At 40.2% G+C, this 17,978-nt stretch overlaps 1 protein-coding gene across 4 annotated transcripts in view; it reads left to right on the top strand.

The window, feature by feature from the left end:
* Myo1b (myosin IB) overlaps nucleotides 1-17,978 on the top strand; it is a 162,133-nt gene that overhangs the window by 120,315 nt on the left and 23,840 nt on the right. For all 4 annotated transcript variants that reach the window (XM_028765684.1, XM_028765685.1, XM_028765686.1 and 1 more), the window contains exons 14-19: nucleotides 7,377-7,481; nucleotides 9,783-9,845; nucleotides 12,067-12,267; nucleotides 13,313-13,539; nucleotides 15,713-15,913; nucleotides 17,734-17,827. In XM_028765684.1, coding sequence (XP_028621517.1) covers nucleotides 7,377-7,481; nucleotides 9,783-9,845; nucleotides 12,067-12,267; nucleotides 13,313-13,539; nucleotides 15,713-15,913; nucleotides 17,734-17,827 — 891 coding nt within the window. The remainder of the gene's footprint in view (nucleotides 1-7,376; nucleotides 7,482-9,782; nucleotides 9,846-12,066; nucleotides 12,268-13,312; nucleotides 13,540-15,712; nucleotides 15,914-17,733; nucleotides 17,828-17,978) is intronic.

Genomic DNA, 17,978 nt, shown 5'->3' on the forward strand with positions numbered 1-17,978 from the left:
TATGATTCACTTGTCCTTATCTAAGATGGTATTATCCACCAAGGCTACCTATTTACAAGGGTACGACAGATTCTTAATGCCATGTCACGCATAGTTTTGGTTGGTCGGGAATTTACTACATAGATTAGGTAGTAGTCTCTGCCTCTCACATGGTGGGGTTATACACATACACCACCAGACCCAATTGAAACTATTTTGATAGGATAATAGGGTTATATTGAGACATACAGTTAGCTTGCCCTGTAGTGTGTCCTAAGATGTACTTAACTTTAGAAAACGAGTCCTAATAGCTCTCAAAGGAAACCAAGTATATCTCACAAGCCAATCGGCCTCATGTGAGCCACATACCAGTAGCAAACAAGGCAGAGATTTCCTTATCTCCTCAAAATTTACAATCTGGCTTTAAGACTTGAAAGTCTTTTGCTGCTGAAGATAGGCACACCCACATAGGATATTAGGAAACTGCCTGCCTGCCTAGGGAATAGCACCACCCATAGTGGGCAGGCCCTCCCACCTTGATCAACATACTATTTTATAGTACCCTTGTTCTATGTACCTAATCAGAACAGAAGTTTAATGTCAGTAGGCAAAACCCTTAAACTTGGTCCCAGATGAGTTATCCTCCAGGAATCTCAGAATCGTCTCTACTTACTTTAGATTTCACTTCTTTCAGGTTTTTCTCCACAACCTTTCTTGCTGGACTTTGCCTTCCTACTGCAAGTCACAGTGTCACTTTTTCAACACTGGTACAGCTCAAGACTCTAGCTCTGAAGACCTGTGCACTATGTTTCTAAATGCTCTTCAGATGGATGCTCTACTTCAGTATCTAAAAAAACCTAGCTACACAGTGGAGTCACCTGGGGAGCTTTCAGGATTTCCTGTTTAGATTGTACCAGCTATCAAACCAGAATTGCCAGCATAGGACCTGGCAGCAGTGTTCTCACAGCTCCCCGGTGATGCCAGTGTCCAGTCAAGGTTGAGCCCAAATCCTATAGACAGATTTGTTACTGACCTGGAGCTCTGTAGCAGACCTGTAGCTCATGTTATAAGTGCACTCTTCAAACAAAAGTTTCTGAATGAGTAAATCCAGTAAGTTGCACACAGCTAATTGTCAAATAGTCACTGTCATAGCTTCTTTTTCTGTTGCTGTGATAACATACTCTGATAAAAGCAACTTAAGAGAGAAAAAATTTATTTGGCTCATGATTCCAGGTTACATCCCATTATCATCATGAGGAAATCAAGATAGCAAGAACGTGAAGTCGTTAGTCACAGTACATCCACAGTCAAGAGCAGAGAACAATGAATGCATGACAGTACTCAACTCGCTTTCTTTTTAACAGGTCAGAATCCCTTTTCTAGGGAATGGTACCACCCATAGTGTGCAGGTCCCCCCACCTCAATAGCATAGTCATGCTGTTGAGCCATGCTCACAGGGCAAACTAATGTAGACAATCCCTTGTTGAATTTCCTTTCCCAGTGATTCTAAATTATGTAAAGTTGACAATCAAAACTATCACAGCCATATAAAATCATTGAGTTCATTTTTCTTCTCCATGAAATAAGGACATTTTTAAAAATTAAGCATTATGAACTCAAGAAGCTAAAAATCTCTTATGATTAAGAAGATAGTGATAAGTACAATTTTTAATAAGACCTTTGTATGGATGACATCTTTAGTTAATAATTAGATGCAGAGTGGATGAATAGATTTAATAAACAAGCCGGCAATATAGCTTAGCTGCTTGCCACCAAGATCTGGTGAGCTGGCTGGCCTGGAACTGTCAGTATAGACCAGGCTGATCTCAGTTTGAGAGTTCTACCTGCCTCTGTCTCCCAGGTGCACCCATTTGCTTTGTTTTCTATTTCTATTCTTATTCCTTGAGAGAAGTAGAATCTGTGCATTGTACTTAATAGTTTTCTTTATTTTTCTGTCTAAATTTCTCAGTTTAATCATCAGCTAGCCTGATTTTAATAATTTGTTTTTATTTTATAAATATATTTATTTGGATGCATTTAAAGTGGTAATTTGGCTGATAACTTTAGATATTTTTATCTATTTTCTATTTAAAATTATAAAGGTTCTTTTTTTTCTCTTAATAAGTTATTCATAAACCTTGCTCTGATACTTGCCTAAGCTTTCTTGGATTCTCAGCAGTATTGTTATATATGAAAATGTCAGTATTACCACAGAAAATCCAACTAAGAATTTAAGAGTACCAAAAGCTTAAGGAATCCATGTAAGCAAAGTATTCAGAATTCATATCAGTGCAAAAAAAGCATTCCTTCTTTCAAAACTGACCACAGGAAATGAGGGTTCTGCCTTTTAAAGCACTGTGTGCTTTACTTTAAAACCGTATAGTAAGGTCCAGAACATTTCCTAACTGTCCAGTTCTGCCTCAGCGACTGGCCTGTCAGTCGCCATGGACGTGCTTTTCAGCTGAGCTGGCGGAAGCCTTTCATCTCTCTGGCTCCTCTCTAAACAGAGGGGGAAAGGGGGGCACTAAGCCTTGGGATGATGACACATGGATTTCCTGAAAAGCTTCCAGTGCCAGAGGTGAATAAGTTTGCCTTGCTGGCCGCATGTGATCTGATGTCAGTGCGTGAAACAGATTTAGGGAGCATAGATTAAAAAGGCGAAGCTCAAGAGGAAGAAAACACTGTAGCTGTACATTCCGGTGGACAAAATCCACTTTCCAAAGGAAGAAAGTCACATCCAGATGTCCCACACAATTAAATTTGAACATTGTTTTGACTCAGAATTTGGTCTTTGATTTCTGAGACATTTTTATAATGTGTCCATTAAAGAAAAAGTGGGCTGGCCAGGGAGAAGTGGGAAGGGGTAGGAGGGGTGAATATTATCAAAATGCCTTGTATGAAATTCTCAAAGAAGTAATAAAATGGAGGGAGAAAATAAGTAAGTGCTATTACTTTAAAAAATTATATTACACTGAAAGGCAAATTGAACAATGTGAAACCTTCCTTTCTTAGGCTTATCTAGAAGGAAGTTACTAAATTGGCAGTTAGTTTACTGGAAAAACTTAATTAAACATTAACATTCACTAGAACCTAGAGGCCCTAGTTTCTGATCATGTTACATTCTGTATAGCTGAAATACTCTCATCTAGGAAAAGGGCTAAATTAATTGTACCTCTTGCCCTATCATGGTTATAGAACATGTTTTCCACTTAATTCTGGCTGTCGTCAGTACCTTCTATTCTAGTTCCCCTTTGTGCTGGAGAACATAGAGTTACAGAAGAAGGTGAAGCAGGTTGAAAATGATAAAGGTGACTGTGGATTAGATATGAATATGATGGGTTGTAGTTTTTAAAAATCATAGTTTACTTAAAAATATTTAAGAAACTATGTTTCTTAAATTGTTCTTCAAGCTTACCATATTTGATTGCTGTCTACCTATAAAAATGTTATGTATGTAAAGGAAAATGTGTTAATCGCTAAGTTTTGTTAATGTTTAGAAGGGTAAAATAGCTAATGTAAAACGTTTTTCTTATACATTTTAAAGGTTTTTTTTTTTCTGATGTTCGGTTTTTAAAAAGTCCTTATTGCTTTGGAGGCTTTTTCTTGGCATAGTGACTTTAAAAAACAATTGTGGCTAAGTACATTACCTTTTGTCAAAATGGTGATATTTTGGATGATACTTGGGGGCTGCCAGAGACTTTGTAACAAGGGTGCCATTGCTAGGATGCATTTACAGCAGTGGTGTGTCCATCCCAGGTCTCTAAATTGCACCCACAAAGCTGTGGGTTTATCTATAAATGAACCATTTCATATGTCATGCCTTTATTATATAAAGATAAAACATCACCTAATACATTACATCCAAATGCTGAGCGTCTGTCCTCAGATGGAAGGAAGAGCAGACGTGTAAAAACATTGACAGTGTATATCATTAATGGCACGTTTAGCTTGAACAAATCACGGTCTTTGTATTTGAACTGCCTGGTTTCCAGAACATAATGTCCATCTGTACAATCTGTCTATAAAATATATCATCTCCCTATTCTTAATATTCAGGTATGAAGTTGTCTCTTGCACTTACCTCTTAATTTTGATATTTACTATTCGTAAAGAGTACAACTTTTTAAAATTACATAAATTTCTTTAGAAATATAAGATAGCCTTAACTGCTTCTATCGAAAAGACTAGAAATAGACCAATATTTCTGGATATGTCTTTCAAAACCATGCTGTGTGGAAGAGTTGTGGTTGGCACTTGGGAGTAGAAAGTAGCAGTGACTCATGCTGCGAGCACAATCGAATGGTCTGAGAATCTACAAGACTTTTTAAGAAGCCACTATTGTTTAAAGCATTAGTTTGTTCTACCCCTATACAGTGGGTGCTTGCTCTCCAATATACAGTCGGGGCACATTGTGAAGTATTATGGAACCTCCTGCTCTTCTGTTTTCCCCATAGCTGTCTGTACAGAGCTTCACTGGAGGGGATCATTCAATAAAAGCCCCGAATGTACTTGTCTGAATAAATTCCTTAATGTTTATGCCACAAGATATGCACATTATTAACTTTCATTCTGGACAGTAATTATTGTCCTCGCCATGATATGTGTTGGAGTATGTAGAAGAATACCATTGTAGTAGATTCTGATTTCAATGTGGGGGAAGAAGTTCATTTCCACATTGATGGTTGAGTATTGTAGTTTTGTTTGGGGGCTCGGGAAGCTGACTTTTATCATTAGAGAGTTCAGTTCTTGTTTTTAGATCATTTCTAGGTGGATACTGTCTCCTTGCCATCTGAAGTGGTTTTGAACAAGGAGTCCAGAATGATTCCATCAACGGATCATGGATGGGAGGTTCTTCTGGAACTTGAAGGGTCGTGTCACTCTTCTGTGGTCTTCCAGATGCCTTTGTTCCCTACTCGTTGGGTAGATATAGATCTTGACCATACATGTATATTTTCCTCACACTGACGTTACACTGACTTAAGAAATGCTGGGCTCTGAGGCCCTAAGACTTTGGGCATGTTTTATCATTTATCAGTATTTCGGCCAGCCTCTTTCATCTTGCAGAGCTCTTCCTTAGCAGAGGCACAGTTGTGATCCCACATGCAGCTTTAGAACCCCTCCGTTAGGTTGATTGTGTCTTCTCTAAAGTTAGAAATAGAGCCTCACTGGGCAGTTGTGGTGCACACCTTTAACCCTAGCACTCAGGATGCAGAGACAGGAAGATCTCTGAAATCAAGGCCAGCATGGTCCACAGAGTGAGTTCCAGGACAACCAGGGCTACATAGAGAAACCTTGTCTCAAAACCAAACAAAAACAAACAAAAGAACCTCAGTGTTGCAGGTACCATTTATAGCAGTGAGTAACTCTTTGAAAAATCTATTGCTAATTAAGAACTGACTGCATTTTGTGTCTGTTCCCCTGCACCAGAATGCAGTAAGTATAAACTCTTTGCAGTGCTGGTCTGTTGCATGTGCCTGTGCTAATAGCTTCTCCAGTTTCTGTGAATTTTGTAGCCAATAGATGCTGACTAATTGTGTGGCTGTGTGCAGAAAACAGTAAAGATTAACGGCAATATAATTTAGCTTGAATTTAATCCATAAGCTGTAATTGTGAAGCTTTGCTTTCGGTTCCTTACTTGTTCGTGTGTATTTCATAGTCTTGTTTGGAAAGAGCACACAGCACATCATGTATCCAAGGACACTAGTCATTTCCGTCTCTCTCCTTCCTCGTCAGTGGACACTTGAAACTTTAGCATCATTGCGTTGAATTGCTTCATCAGCACAGATTCTCAAATTTTCTCTTTATGTTTGTTTTCCACTGTGAGAGGTCTGCTTGTATTAGGCCCTCCAATATTATTTTTTTTATTTGTGGTCATGGTGTTATAGAAGGGTATATTTTACCAAACCAGAAAATCCTGATGTTTCTCATATGAAATGACTGTGCTGCTGCTTAAAAGAGTAAAGCATCTGACAGCTACAGTGGACTGACTTTACTTCCTAATAAAAATTGTTAACTGTGGTTTTAAAGAGTTTGTGTGAAAAGGCGTCTGGAGAGGTGAAAACACACGCTTGCTTCTTTAGTAAAAACCTTCAGGATGTTGAGAAACATTGATGCCTAACTAAACTTGGATGAGCGAGGTCAGTGATAGTGGAATCCTGTGGGTCGTTTATGGCTTGGACTCAGACGTTTCCTCTGATCACCGCATTTTGGGTGTTTACAAATCCTTCGCAAGATTCCAGACAAGGAAATAGTCAGAGGTTCTCTTGTGACCCCATTCAGGTCTGCTTAAGGTAGGACTAAGGTTAATTCTTAAAAACCAGCTTTCAGAAACCTTTTTGATTTTGTCACTTGTAGAGAGATGACAAGGCCAGTCCCTCTGCTTACACACGAGGAATGGTGAGCCTCAGACTACCCTTGCTGAGGTGTTCCTTGTTAGATTAGGACTGGCCACCTCAGTGGGAGCAAGTCATGTTTACCAGAGGTGGAGTCTTTGTTACCTTTTGCCCACTGCCAGTACCTCTTGGCAAAGATGGGATGTAAAAGTGAAGAAGACAAGCTTCAACACCACATCTGTGTCATTCTGGAAGGTTCTAATAAAGCATGTTCCTTCAGCAGATGGGATTTGTTCTCCAGTGTGTTCATTAGCTCTGTGGATTGTTCAATATTATTTCATCACAGAGCTTTTATCAGAGAATATATTATAAGAGGTAATTAATATGAGGCAAAACTTCTGAAGAGGAACCATGGGGTACCTGAGAGAGCAGATTTGGCCTTCTGAGAAGAGAGATCTTGTCTCTGGCTGAGGGGGATTACAGTGTCGATGTGGCCTTCTGAGAAGAGAGATTGTCTCCATCCACCGAGGGGATGGCTTGATGCTTTGATTTCCATGGATTTGTGTGATGCGTTTACTGGCTCAGTATGTGTTTGGTATTTACAAGATATAGAATGGCGTGAATCACAGTTGGCAAGATGGCACATATGTGAAGCTAGTCAATACATGTATGTTTCTGTGCACACATTTACAAACAGGGCATTGAGTGAGGGACCTGATTCTGGTTGGAGATTAAGGTAGGAAGCCCTGAGAATGAACCATTTGAAAGTTGTTGACAGGGATTTACTGAATTTCAGGGGGAAATTAGAACCACAGATGGGATGCTTCTCTACCATCTAAAACTCCCCATTCTGGTACTGCGGCTTCTGTGCATATCTCATTTGTTCACTGACTCATGAGCCATTCCCCACGTGCTCGCAAGGCACGTCTGTCCTGGGAGCTTGTGTGGGGCCACAGTCTAGTGTAAAGGGTGCTGGGTGGCATTTCAGATGGGTTGAAGTGTTGAGTGTATTCCTTAAGGAGAGCTAGTGACATGGTTATAGTGTATTTCCTTCTTTTCACACAGGACAACAGCTTCGAGCAGTTCATTATTAATTACTGTAATGAAAAACTTCAACAAATTTTCATCGAACTTACCCTCAAAGAAGAGCAAGAGGAGTATATTCGGGAGGTAAAGTTGAAACAGTCTAAAAGGTTTCTCCATTATAACTAAAAATCTGTATTTGAAGACCATCTGCATAACCCAAGAATCTGTTCTAAGTTTAATATGTCTTCAGATATATTTTGTTTGTATGGCGGCTGTGCTGACTGTTCCACTAGTTCTCAAAACAATACCTGGTACATAGTAGGTTGTCATTAAATAGTAGCTAGTGACCTTCAGTCTCATAGGTTCCACTGTAATTATGTAAAATTATATTGTGCTAAGAAAATGGAGATGAATAAATAAACTGGGTCCACATGCTGGACTAGCACTTAGACATAGAAGGAAATGAGCGATTAACACACACAGCATGGATCATATGCATTATGATAAATGAAAGAAACCCGATTCCATCCATCTTAAACTGAGAGCTATAGATAGATTGTCCGTAGAAAGCCACCATCAATGATTGCTGGGGCTTTACGAGTTTGAATGGTATGACAAGAGGGAATTTGGGGACTGACTGCAGTTATGATTGTAGATTATGAATGATCTGACACTAAGAACTATATACCAAAAAATCGCTATCACTACAGTGAAATTTGAGAATTCTTAGAGATTTTGCTGAATCTTAAAAAAAAATTGATTTTAAAAATTTATACATAACATTTGTTATATAACACTATATTCTGGGTGTTTTTAAGGACTAACTCATTTAATGTCATCTTAACCAGAAATAATTGTTTGTAAAGTTCTTTCATCTTTAATTTTAAACCATAAACTTGGTTTTCCTCCTTTATTTTTTAAACTAAACATTCACCTTTTAAGTGACTGTTTTCTTATTCCTATATTTTTGTTTGTTTTTCATTTGCTGTAACATTTTAGGAATACTATTAACTGTTTACCTTCTTTTTTTAAACATTTTAAACATGCGGCTGTGAGCATGCTCCAGTGCATGTGAAGGCCAGAGGATAACTTGTGAGAGTTAACTCTTTCCTAAAATGTGGGTTCCGGGGATTGATTTCAGACTGAGCCATCTTAAGATTCCACTGTATTCCATTTTAAAGACAAAATTAGCAGTGTAGCCCAAATGAACTTAAAACTCATGATAGTTCTGTCTAAGATGGATAGTTAAATAGACAGGCAGACATAGATAGATAGATAGATAGATAGATAGATAGATGATAGATAGATAGATAGATAGATGATAGATAGATAGATAGATGATAGATAGATGATAGATAGATAGATAGATAGATAGATAGATAGATAGATAGAGCTTTGTTTTCCGTGAGTGCATGCTAATACATGTGGATGCTCATGTACTTGTTTTTAAACAGGTATCTTACTGTGTAGCCAAGGATATCCCTGAATAAAGGTTTGCTCCATCTGCCTTACTCTCCGAGTGCCAATGTTACGGGATGCACTCCTGCGTGTATTTTTCTAATAGGATTGCTAATCCCCAGTGGCTTAATAAAACAATCCATTAAACCAAACTGTTAATATATCTTTGTTTTGTTTGTTTTAGAATGACCATTTTCCTTCAGAAAAGTTTTGTGCTTTTCTGGCAACTTTCTGGTAATATAAATATCCTAAAATCAAGAATCATTGTCTTCCTTTCTTCTCATGTTACAGAGACTGCCAGGGAGTTAATGTATAGATTACTTGAAATACTTCTAAGAGAATATAAGCAGATTCCTCGCTTGTTATATAAATAACATTTCTTCTCCTAAGAACACTAATGTCTGCGCTTAGAGATGGAGGTTAGGCAGACAGAATGAAGGCAGTTCACCTCACTGGTTTGGCTCTGTGGGTACGTTTTCCATGGTGTGTTCTATGGAAAAATACTTTCTCTCCATATTGAGCTGTTTTACGCATGAAATAGTTAACTGACTTGGAACTTAGCATTGATTCTAAAATTACTTTTGCCTCGTGATGACAAAAACTCCGGGCCTTAGTTGCTGGGATCAAGTTCTGCCTGATTTTCTTATAAACATGGTAAATATATACAGAGCAATATTGACCCGAGGGCCTGCTGAGTAAATATTTGGCTTAGAGCCCATGAAGTGCATGGGAAACAGTGACAGATGGGAGAGTAGAATGGGAAGCAGCCTTGGAGCAGGTCAAGGGCAATTGCTTCCATCGGTTCATGTCAGTGGTGGACTGCTGTGTTGAGGAGGCTTTGGAATGGAAGACAATGTTGACGGCTCTGGCTCTATAAAGAGAGAACTTCAGACTGAGAGTGAAATGGGGGGGGGCAGGAGCAGTTAATTCTCAGACGGCACTGCGGCACTGTCACATGAACTTGATTGTGTTCCGTTTTGTCTTTAGGACATAGAATGGACTCACATTGACTACTTCAACAACGCTGTCATTTGTGATCTAATAGAAAATGTGAGTACTTCGGTATTAAAGGAAGCTTTAGTAGTATAATTAACCTTGTACAAATGATCTCACTGCCTTTATAGTATGTATCCATATTTTATACTTTTCTCTGTGTGCTGGGAACTACTTTGTTAGAAGACTTTATGGTAACCCTAAGTACTCATTCTCCACTCTTGAGTGAATGCATGGAAAGCTTTTATTATGGTACTTAGTCAAAATCCCCTGGTCTTGTTGCCCTGTCACAGCCCTTTTATGACCTCTTGGCCACCAGCATTTGTGTGCTGAGAATCCAGGCCCCTGGGGAATGACTATGCGTGCTGACCAAAGCAGACGTTTAGGGGTTTGCACATCAATATGCCCGTTTCATGTCTACAGCCTAGTGCCCTCCTACTGTACTACTGAGTTTAAGGTAGAAAGAGGGAAGAGGCACAAACCTTGAAGCTGGATTAACAGGTCATTACTGGCCTAGCTTTGATTCAGAGAATTCAGAGAGGATGCTGTGAGTGTGACGGCAGGTGGCAGAGAACCTGGAATTTTTCAGAGTGTATGTGAGTTTGAAAAGGATAAAAACAGGGTGTGTGGGGGGGAATTACTGGGCAATTTTTAGGAAGCTGTTTGAATGTATGTTTTTGGTTTTGGGCCATATAGTATATTTTATTGTAGTGAGTCACCTGTGGGAAGCTGCATTTGTGTGGAAACAGGAAGCCTCTTTGCCCACCTTAGTGTTGGTTGCTTGTACTTCTGCTCCTGATGTAGTCATTTGAGACAGTGTGCATTCTTATTTCTCCTGCCAACTTTTCACCTGTCCAGGAGATGTATACTGTGTTCACAGGATACTCTCTTGCTCTCGAGTGTTCAGCAGACACTCTGTACTCATCTCAAATCAGCCCGTGTGGAAACTACATGATTGGCCAGTGTTTTCCCATCAATATGCAAGATACTCTTGAAAACATGAACTTAGATTTAGTTGAGCATGGGAAGCATAAATAATCCAAATCATCACTCCTTCCTGATAAAAAAAATTTTTTTGCTTTGGAAACTTTGGCCAGCATTAGGAGTGTTGTCAATCTACATAAAGAATTCAGAGTTCTCTCCTCTAATCCACAAATCAGACATTTCCTCAAGTTTTTGGTTTTTTTCCAAGCAAATTTTGTTACCTGAGGTCTTTGCTGGGGGAAGTTTTACTAGAAATGCAATACACTTAAATAGACCCATTTATCTAACAGAAAGTCCCTTGTATAAAGGATTGAAGAAACTCGTGTTCATGGAAGAGTCCAGAGCTCAAAGGAAGTGCTTCCTTCCAGCACCAGTGAACAACAGTGTCTATTCTGGGGGTGTAGTGAACATAGTTGAGAGCCTGCTCTTCCCTTGGGTTTTGTGTGGAATGAGTAAATGCTGGTCAGAGGAACTCATATCCTTCTGGGGACAGAGCGTTTGCCTTGGTGGAAGTGGGCGGGGTTAAGGGTCAGTGGCTTGGATTGTTTCTGGAATTGCAACTTAAGGGCTCTGGGGACAGTCACAGGAAGAGCACTGCCTTTGTTAGCAAAGTAGAAGATTCCTGATTTCTGGTTTAGTCTAGGGCTGGCCTATCTTGAAATAATAGAGTCTGAGCACACAAGTAAAATTTCACTCATATTTAATACCTATTTAGATATTTTATATTGAACAAGAGTTTTATTCTAAACATGGTTTTGAACAGCACTTGATTGCATAATCGTTAAGAACAACATCCTGAAACACAACACCAACCCCCTCCCCCAGAAACCCAGCGTTACTCTGAATCTGAACAGTCTGGTAACGTGAGACCTATGTATTTCCTAAGCTGTGAAGCAAACAGAAGACATAGGAGATGAGCCAGGGTTAGTAGCATGATTTAGACACCGTTCTATCATGTTGGCTTCTGACTCAGATTGGGTTTTGGATTTGAGGCCCATGCACATTTTTCTGACAGGGTGAACTTCATTTTTACTGAGGGTGAGATGACTCTGGGTCCTGTCTGTTGAGAAAGAGACACAAAGGTTGATGCCCCCACCCCAACACATCTGGGTCACTCTGGAAAGGAGCTGGCTTCTGTGACCTTTGCGATTCTGTTTTCTGTTACAGCTGAACAGAAACTTACCTGTAATTAAGTCAGTTGTGTTTGATGTTAAGATTAGGACTAATTATTAGAGCAGCACAGCAAAGAAGGAAGGAGGGAAGGAAGGAAATACCTTTATTTCTTTCCTCCCAGAACACAAATGGAATCTTGGCCATGCTGGATGAAGAGTGCCTGAGACCTGGCACTGTTACAGATGAGACCTTCCTGGAAAAGCTGAACCAAGTCTGTGCTACTCACCAGCACTTTGAAAGCAGGATGAGCAAGTGTTCCCGATTCCTCAACGACACAACCCTGCCCCACAGCTGCTTCAGAATCCAGCATTATGCTGGCAAGGTACAGGGGAGCACCCCAGGCCCGCGCACAGTGTTTCTGGGCCTCCTAGGAGAGGGTGTGGCGTTGGAGACTAGCGAGAGCAGCCAGTGCTCACTGGCAATTGAGCCTGGACCACGGTGAGCTACATTTTGTTAACACAAAAAAAGGAAAAGCAAACCAGTGGCCTTAATGAACACTACAAAGTATCTTTATGTTATTTTATTATTTTTAGCTGTTAAGCTGTTCTATCAAAATATCTAGAACACTGATAAAGGGTTGGTAAATTGTGCCAGAAGAAAGGTCTACTGTAAGGTTTTAAAAGCACAAAACATTTAGCAAAAATCAAGAATTCTTCAGTTGAAATTTTGTGAGACACTAGGGAAAACACCTAGTTAAATAATCTTTTCCTCTGCATTTGAGGAAGTTAATTTCAATAAAACAGTTTGAATAGTAGGCTAACTTTTAGAATTCGAAAAAGATTATTGATTGGAGTCAATGCTGCCTTTATAAATATGAATGGAAGCTTCACAGGAGAATTCCTTAGTTATACATTTATTGAAAATGAGATAATCCTGGATTGCCTTTGATTTCAGGACACCAGAGCATTGGCCCTTTGCTTTGCTTCATTGGCCCATAGTATTAAAAGCTACATTCCTCCCTGGTTTCTCTGTTGCTTAGGATGTCTGTGAAAATGTCCATCTTGTCTGTTTTCAAACCCTTTCTACTTTGAAATAGACTAGACTAGCATGTGAGAAAAAAAATTTAAATTCTCAAATACATTCAGACATATACCCATACCAAAAAACATCTAACATCCTTTAAAAATGTTATGATAACATTTTTGGAGTTTATTCTTGCAAATCCTGAAGGACGTTATAGGCTTTATTTTGATTCCTTTTACACCTTCAAGAGACGGAACTCAAAGTTGGAAGCAAACTTAGTATCAGTGTGTGACTAGTGTACTGGGGTTTCTGATATTGGAGGGATCTGGGTGTCATCATTGTTTGACACTGTCCTGTGCAGTGAGCCTGCAGTGAGTCCCATGTGCTGTCACTGTGATCCACAGGTGCTATACCAGGTGGAAGGATTTGTTGACAAGAACAATGACCTTCTGTACCGGGACCTGTCTCAAGCCATGTGGAAGGCTGGCCACGCCCTCATCAATTCTCTGTTCCCTGAAGGGAATCCTGCAAAGGTCAATCTGAAAAGACCTCCTACTGCAGGGTCTCAGTTCAAGGCGTCCGTGGCCACCCTGATGAAAAACCTGCAGACCAAGAATCCAAACTACATCAGGTGCTTCTGGAACTTGAGTTCTTGTCTAAGAGCCCTTAACAAAGCCTCTAGTTTTGTGGTTGTTAGGTTTTTTTTGCTTTGTTTTCTTTCATTTTGTTTTTTCCAGCTTCTAAGGTCATCTTAGATGGGATCCCATGCTTGGGATTTAGGAAGGTCCAACTAGGGTTAAAATTTGTAGAGTGTGCTTGTACTAGAAGCAGTAGGAGGTTTGCTGTCTGATAGATCAGATGTCAGCACACACCTTGCCCTTGGAATTTCAGTTAGGGAGGAACCAGAGTGAATGGCATTTTTTATATGTGTGTATCATTTACATGATATTTATATCAGTAGAAACACAAATAAGCACATTAACCTGCCTTGATTTACCCAAGTTAGAGCACATATTGGGAGAAAATGTCATTTCTCAAAAATAGCCAGTGGTCTTTAATCGTTTGCTTTCCTAAGTCTCGGTTGAGTAGAGTTTCTGAATTTTCTTGAGGCACCATTTACATGAAGTGATACACACAGATTTGAGGTGAACAGTTCAATTACTTTATAATTGTGATGTTTACCTTGGCAGCATCACCTAGGTTGAGACATAAAACATACACCATCACCTTAGGGAGTTTTTTGTTGTTTGGTTTTTATGTGTTCCCCAAGGTTGTGAGGTGGACCTCATAGGCTTGCTGCTAGGATCTTGGCAGCCTGATTTCAGACATAAGGCTATAAACTCTTACCATTTACTGTCCTTGATCTCTTTATCAATAACCAATTCAGTGTATGTATAGGAGACTGATTCAGAACTTGGTAGACTTTCCCATTGATTTGTCTGTTTCCCTTGTCTAATTAATACATAGAGTAGATTTAAGTGGTAAAAGGAAAAGTATAAAACATCAAGACAGGCAGGCCAGGCAGTGGTGGCACACACCTTTAATCCCAGCACTTAGGAGGCAGAGGCAATCGGATTTCTAAGTTTGAGGCCAGCCTGTATACCATACAGAGTGAGTTCTAGGACAGCCAAGGCTATACAGAGAAACCATGTCTCGAAAAACAAAAAACAAACAAACAAACATCAAGACAAAACTGGGTAAGATTTAATTGTATGCAGTGTGTATTTAAAGAGATGACTTAACAGTTGTATAGCCACAACCATGGTTGTTTAGTAGTAGTATTAGTCAGGATAGGGATAGCTGGTGTGTGATCCAAGGCTCATAATGACTGCCACAAGTCTGGCATTTTATTTCTGTGTAAGGACTTTGCGGTGTAAGAGCTCTGCGCACTAATAATAGCAAAATTCCTTCTGTTTTGTGGCTCTGCCATTTCCAAGGTGTATTCTTCTTTCTTCCCTGTGCTCAAAGATGGATGGCACCGTGTCAACACCCACAGCCACTGCTTAGCTGACTGGGGCCTGCCAAATAGAAGAGAGGAGTCATAAACTTCTTCCTTTTAAGCACCCAGAGTACATTAGTTCTGCTTTGATACTAAAACTTGGTCTTATTACTATACCAATTACTGGCAAAGGAGGCTGGGGATGGAGTCCTTCCTAAGCAACAAAGAGCTCTGTTACGAAAGGACAAAGGCCAGGAAGCACAGTGTGGTCTGTCTTCTATGGCCTTGCCTCCAACTTTTCAGATTTTTACATATGTAAATATGTATGTTAGCCCATTCAGATCTCAGTTTGAATTCCCCAGAATCCATGTAAAAAAAGCTTGCCACAGCACGACCTGCCTATAATCCTTGTGCTGGAGAGTCAGGGTCCTCCTGGAGTCATTGGCCTGCTACTCTAGCTGAGTGTCTGGGCTCAGGGTGAATGAGTATATACACACACATGCATAGGTAGATACATTCATGATCTTAAAGGGTTCCTTACTCCTGTCTTCTGTGTGACTCCCCTCCTCACAGAGGAAACAGCAGTACAGATTCAGGTTACGCAGTGTACATCATTTTCAAACTTCTTTCATTCAACAAAATGTCATTGGCAATCATCAGTGCCATTGAATCTCTTAATATTTTTTTAATTACAGTGTATGCAATATTGTACTTATTCTTAGTTTACTGTGCAGTGGTTTGAGATAATTAGAAATGATTTGATTTTCTAAGAATAGTAACTGACCCCTCTGAAATGATTAGATGTACATCACTGAGTAAGATTCATTGACAGAGTTTACAACTTAAAATACTTGAAATGTTTTAGGTGCATCAAGCCAAATGATAAAAAGGCAGCTCACATTTTCAGTGAGAGTCTCGTGTGCCATCAGATCAGGTACCTGGGTCTTTTGGAGAACGTTCGAGTGAGACGAGCAGGCTATGCCTTCAGGCAGGCCTATGAACCTTGCCTGGAAAGATACAAGATGCTTTGCAAACAAACATGGCCTCACTGGAAGGGACCGGCAAGGTAAGGGACTCTCCGGCTGCCGTGATCATCAGCTTTTAAAGTATCCAAGTAGTATCGTGGCTTTGATTTTGTTTTGTCTTGTGTCTGTATGTAAAGTTAGGTATCTGCAGTCATTAGGATACCATGGTAGATAATGCTCACTTTGCTATGGGGGTGTAGATTTTCTTTGACATTGAAATGGAACATATGGACTCTGCACTTGGAACCTGAATGACTATAAATGTTTCAGGTATACACATGGTGACTTGATGGCTAATATGTGAACCTTGTAGATTATAGACGGTTAGAGACGAAACCTCTTGAATCGCCATTCCCAGCTGTCTGATTTTCACCAAGGGATATGTTCTTAGAAAGAATGGGAGGGTGAGGTAAAGGTCTCACCTGTGGCTTTATGTGTCGCAGTCCATCAGTAGACTTGAGAAGCAGGTGGGATTCAGTATCAGCATGAGCTTGTCAGGTTGGACTGGAAAATATGACTTGGCCATGAGTCTTTCCTGATTCCTGTAGTCCAGAGCAGAATAGTGGGCACTGCAAGCCTTCCCTTCAGAGGTTCCTTGTTGACTGTGAGTTGTCCACATGCAGAGAGAACTTGTGTGCTGGAGAGCAGCTGTCACAGGAGAGAAATCTCTACTCTCAGCAGTCAGAGTTGCTGTTTGTGGGGGCTGTAGAAGTCTGAATACTGCAGGAGGGCCAGCATGCCTGCTTCATGGGTGAGGCAGGCACTTGGGAACTTTAGTCTTGTTGTGCCAAGGTTATGTGCACATTCTTAGCTGGACCCAGCAGTTCACAGCAGATTGAGCGGTAATTAGACATGCAGCCTGAGCTACGAAGAAGACGGAAGTATAATCTGATGTCTAATGCAGACCCAGGGTATTGTTTCTACACACCATTAATTTCTAGGATATTGTGCTAAATATGCCATAACTGGGAGCATTATTTATTCCCCATCTTGTAGGCAGTCCACAGCTTGATGGAGCCAAGCTAATTTTAGAAACTGCTGTTGAAAGCAAGGTCAAGACCTTCTTCCCGCCACATGAAGCCCACGTTCGGTAGCATCTCATTGGTCTGGCACTTAACACTGTTTCAGGCTGTGCTTGGCCTCTGCAGAATTAGAAGAATATTGAACTGTTTCACAAGAGGGGCTGAGGAGATGACTCAGTGGTTGAGAGCATTTGCTGCTTTTGCAGAGGACCTGGGTTAGGTTCTCCACGTCTGCATGGCAGATCACAGTGTCTGTAACTCATGTTCCAGGGCATCCAGTGCCCTCTTCTGGTCTGCACAGGCACCAAGAATACATGTGGTGCACACACACACACATTCCTGGCCCCCGCTGATACATTAATTGACTTGTTTTGTATTGCTAATAAAATCAGGATATACCTAAATTTCTTAGTATTTAGTTCTGAACCTAGATTTCCTTTTATAGTGTTTACTAATTTGGGTTAGTTTGGGAAAACAAATCTTAAATCCTTTGGTAGAAAGATGATGGTTGCCTGAAGACTAGTTACTCTAAACAGTGTAGCAGGAGAGTAGTTACTCTAAACAGTGTAGCAGTGCTGGGCCTAGGGATGGGTCTTCAGGTAAAGGACTGCATGGCCTGACCACCTAAGTTTGATTCCAAGGGCCCACATGGTGGAAGGAGAGAATCACTTTCTACAAGCTGTCCCTGACCTACATACGCACATACACCCCTAATGTCACTTTATAGTGTAGCTTATTTGTGTGTTAATGAGAATATGATGACATATGATATGATACTTAGTCAAGTCATTTTTGTAATTCAGGAAAAACATTGTTTAAGGGTTTGTTTACTCTTTTAGGTCTGGCGTGGAGGTTCTGTTTAATGAGCTAGAGATTCCTGTGGAAGAGTACTCCTTTGGTAGATCCAAGATATTCATCCGAAACCCGAGGACAGTATGTAACTTTACGTTCTGAACTTGAATCCTGTGTATGTGGCGTAGCTTCTGAGATACCACAGTCAAGGCCATATTCTTTTATCTGGCTGAAGTGTCTTAGAGCTGGAGCAAGTAAGAGATGGTATTTATACAACACCAAGGCCATCTGA

Source organism: Grammomys surdaster, unplaced genomic scaffold (genome assembly GCF_004785775.1).
Source record: "Grammomys surdaster isolate TR1022 unplaced genomic scaffold, NIH_TR_1.0 165, whole genome shotgun sequence".
NCBI lineage: Eukaryota > Metazoa > Chordata > Mammalia > Rodentia > Muridae > Grammomys > Grammomys surdaster.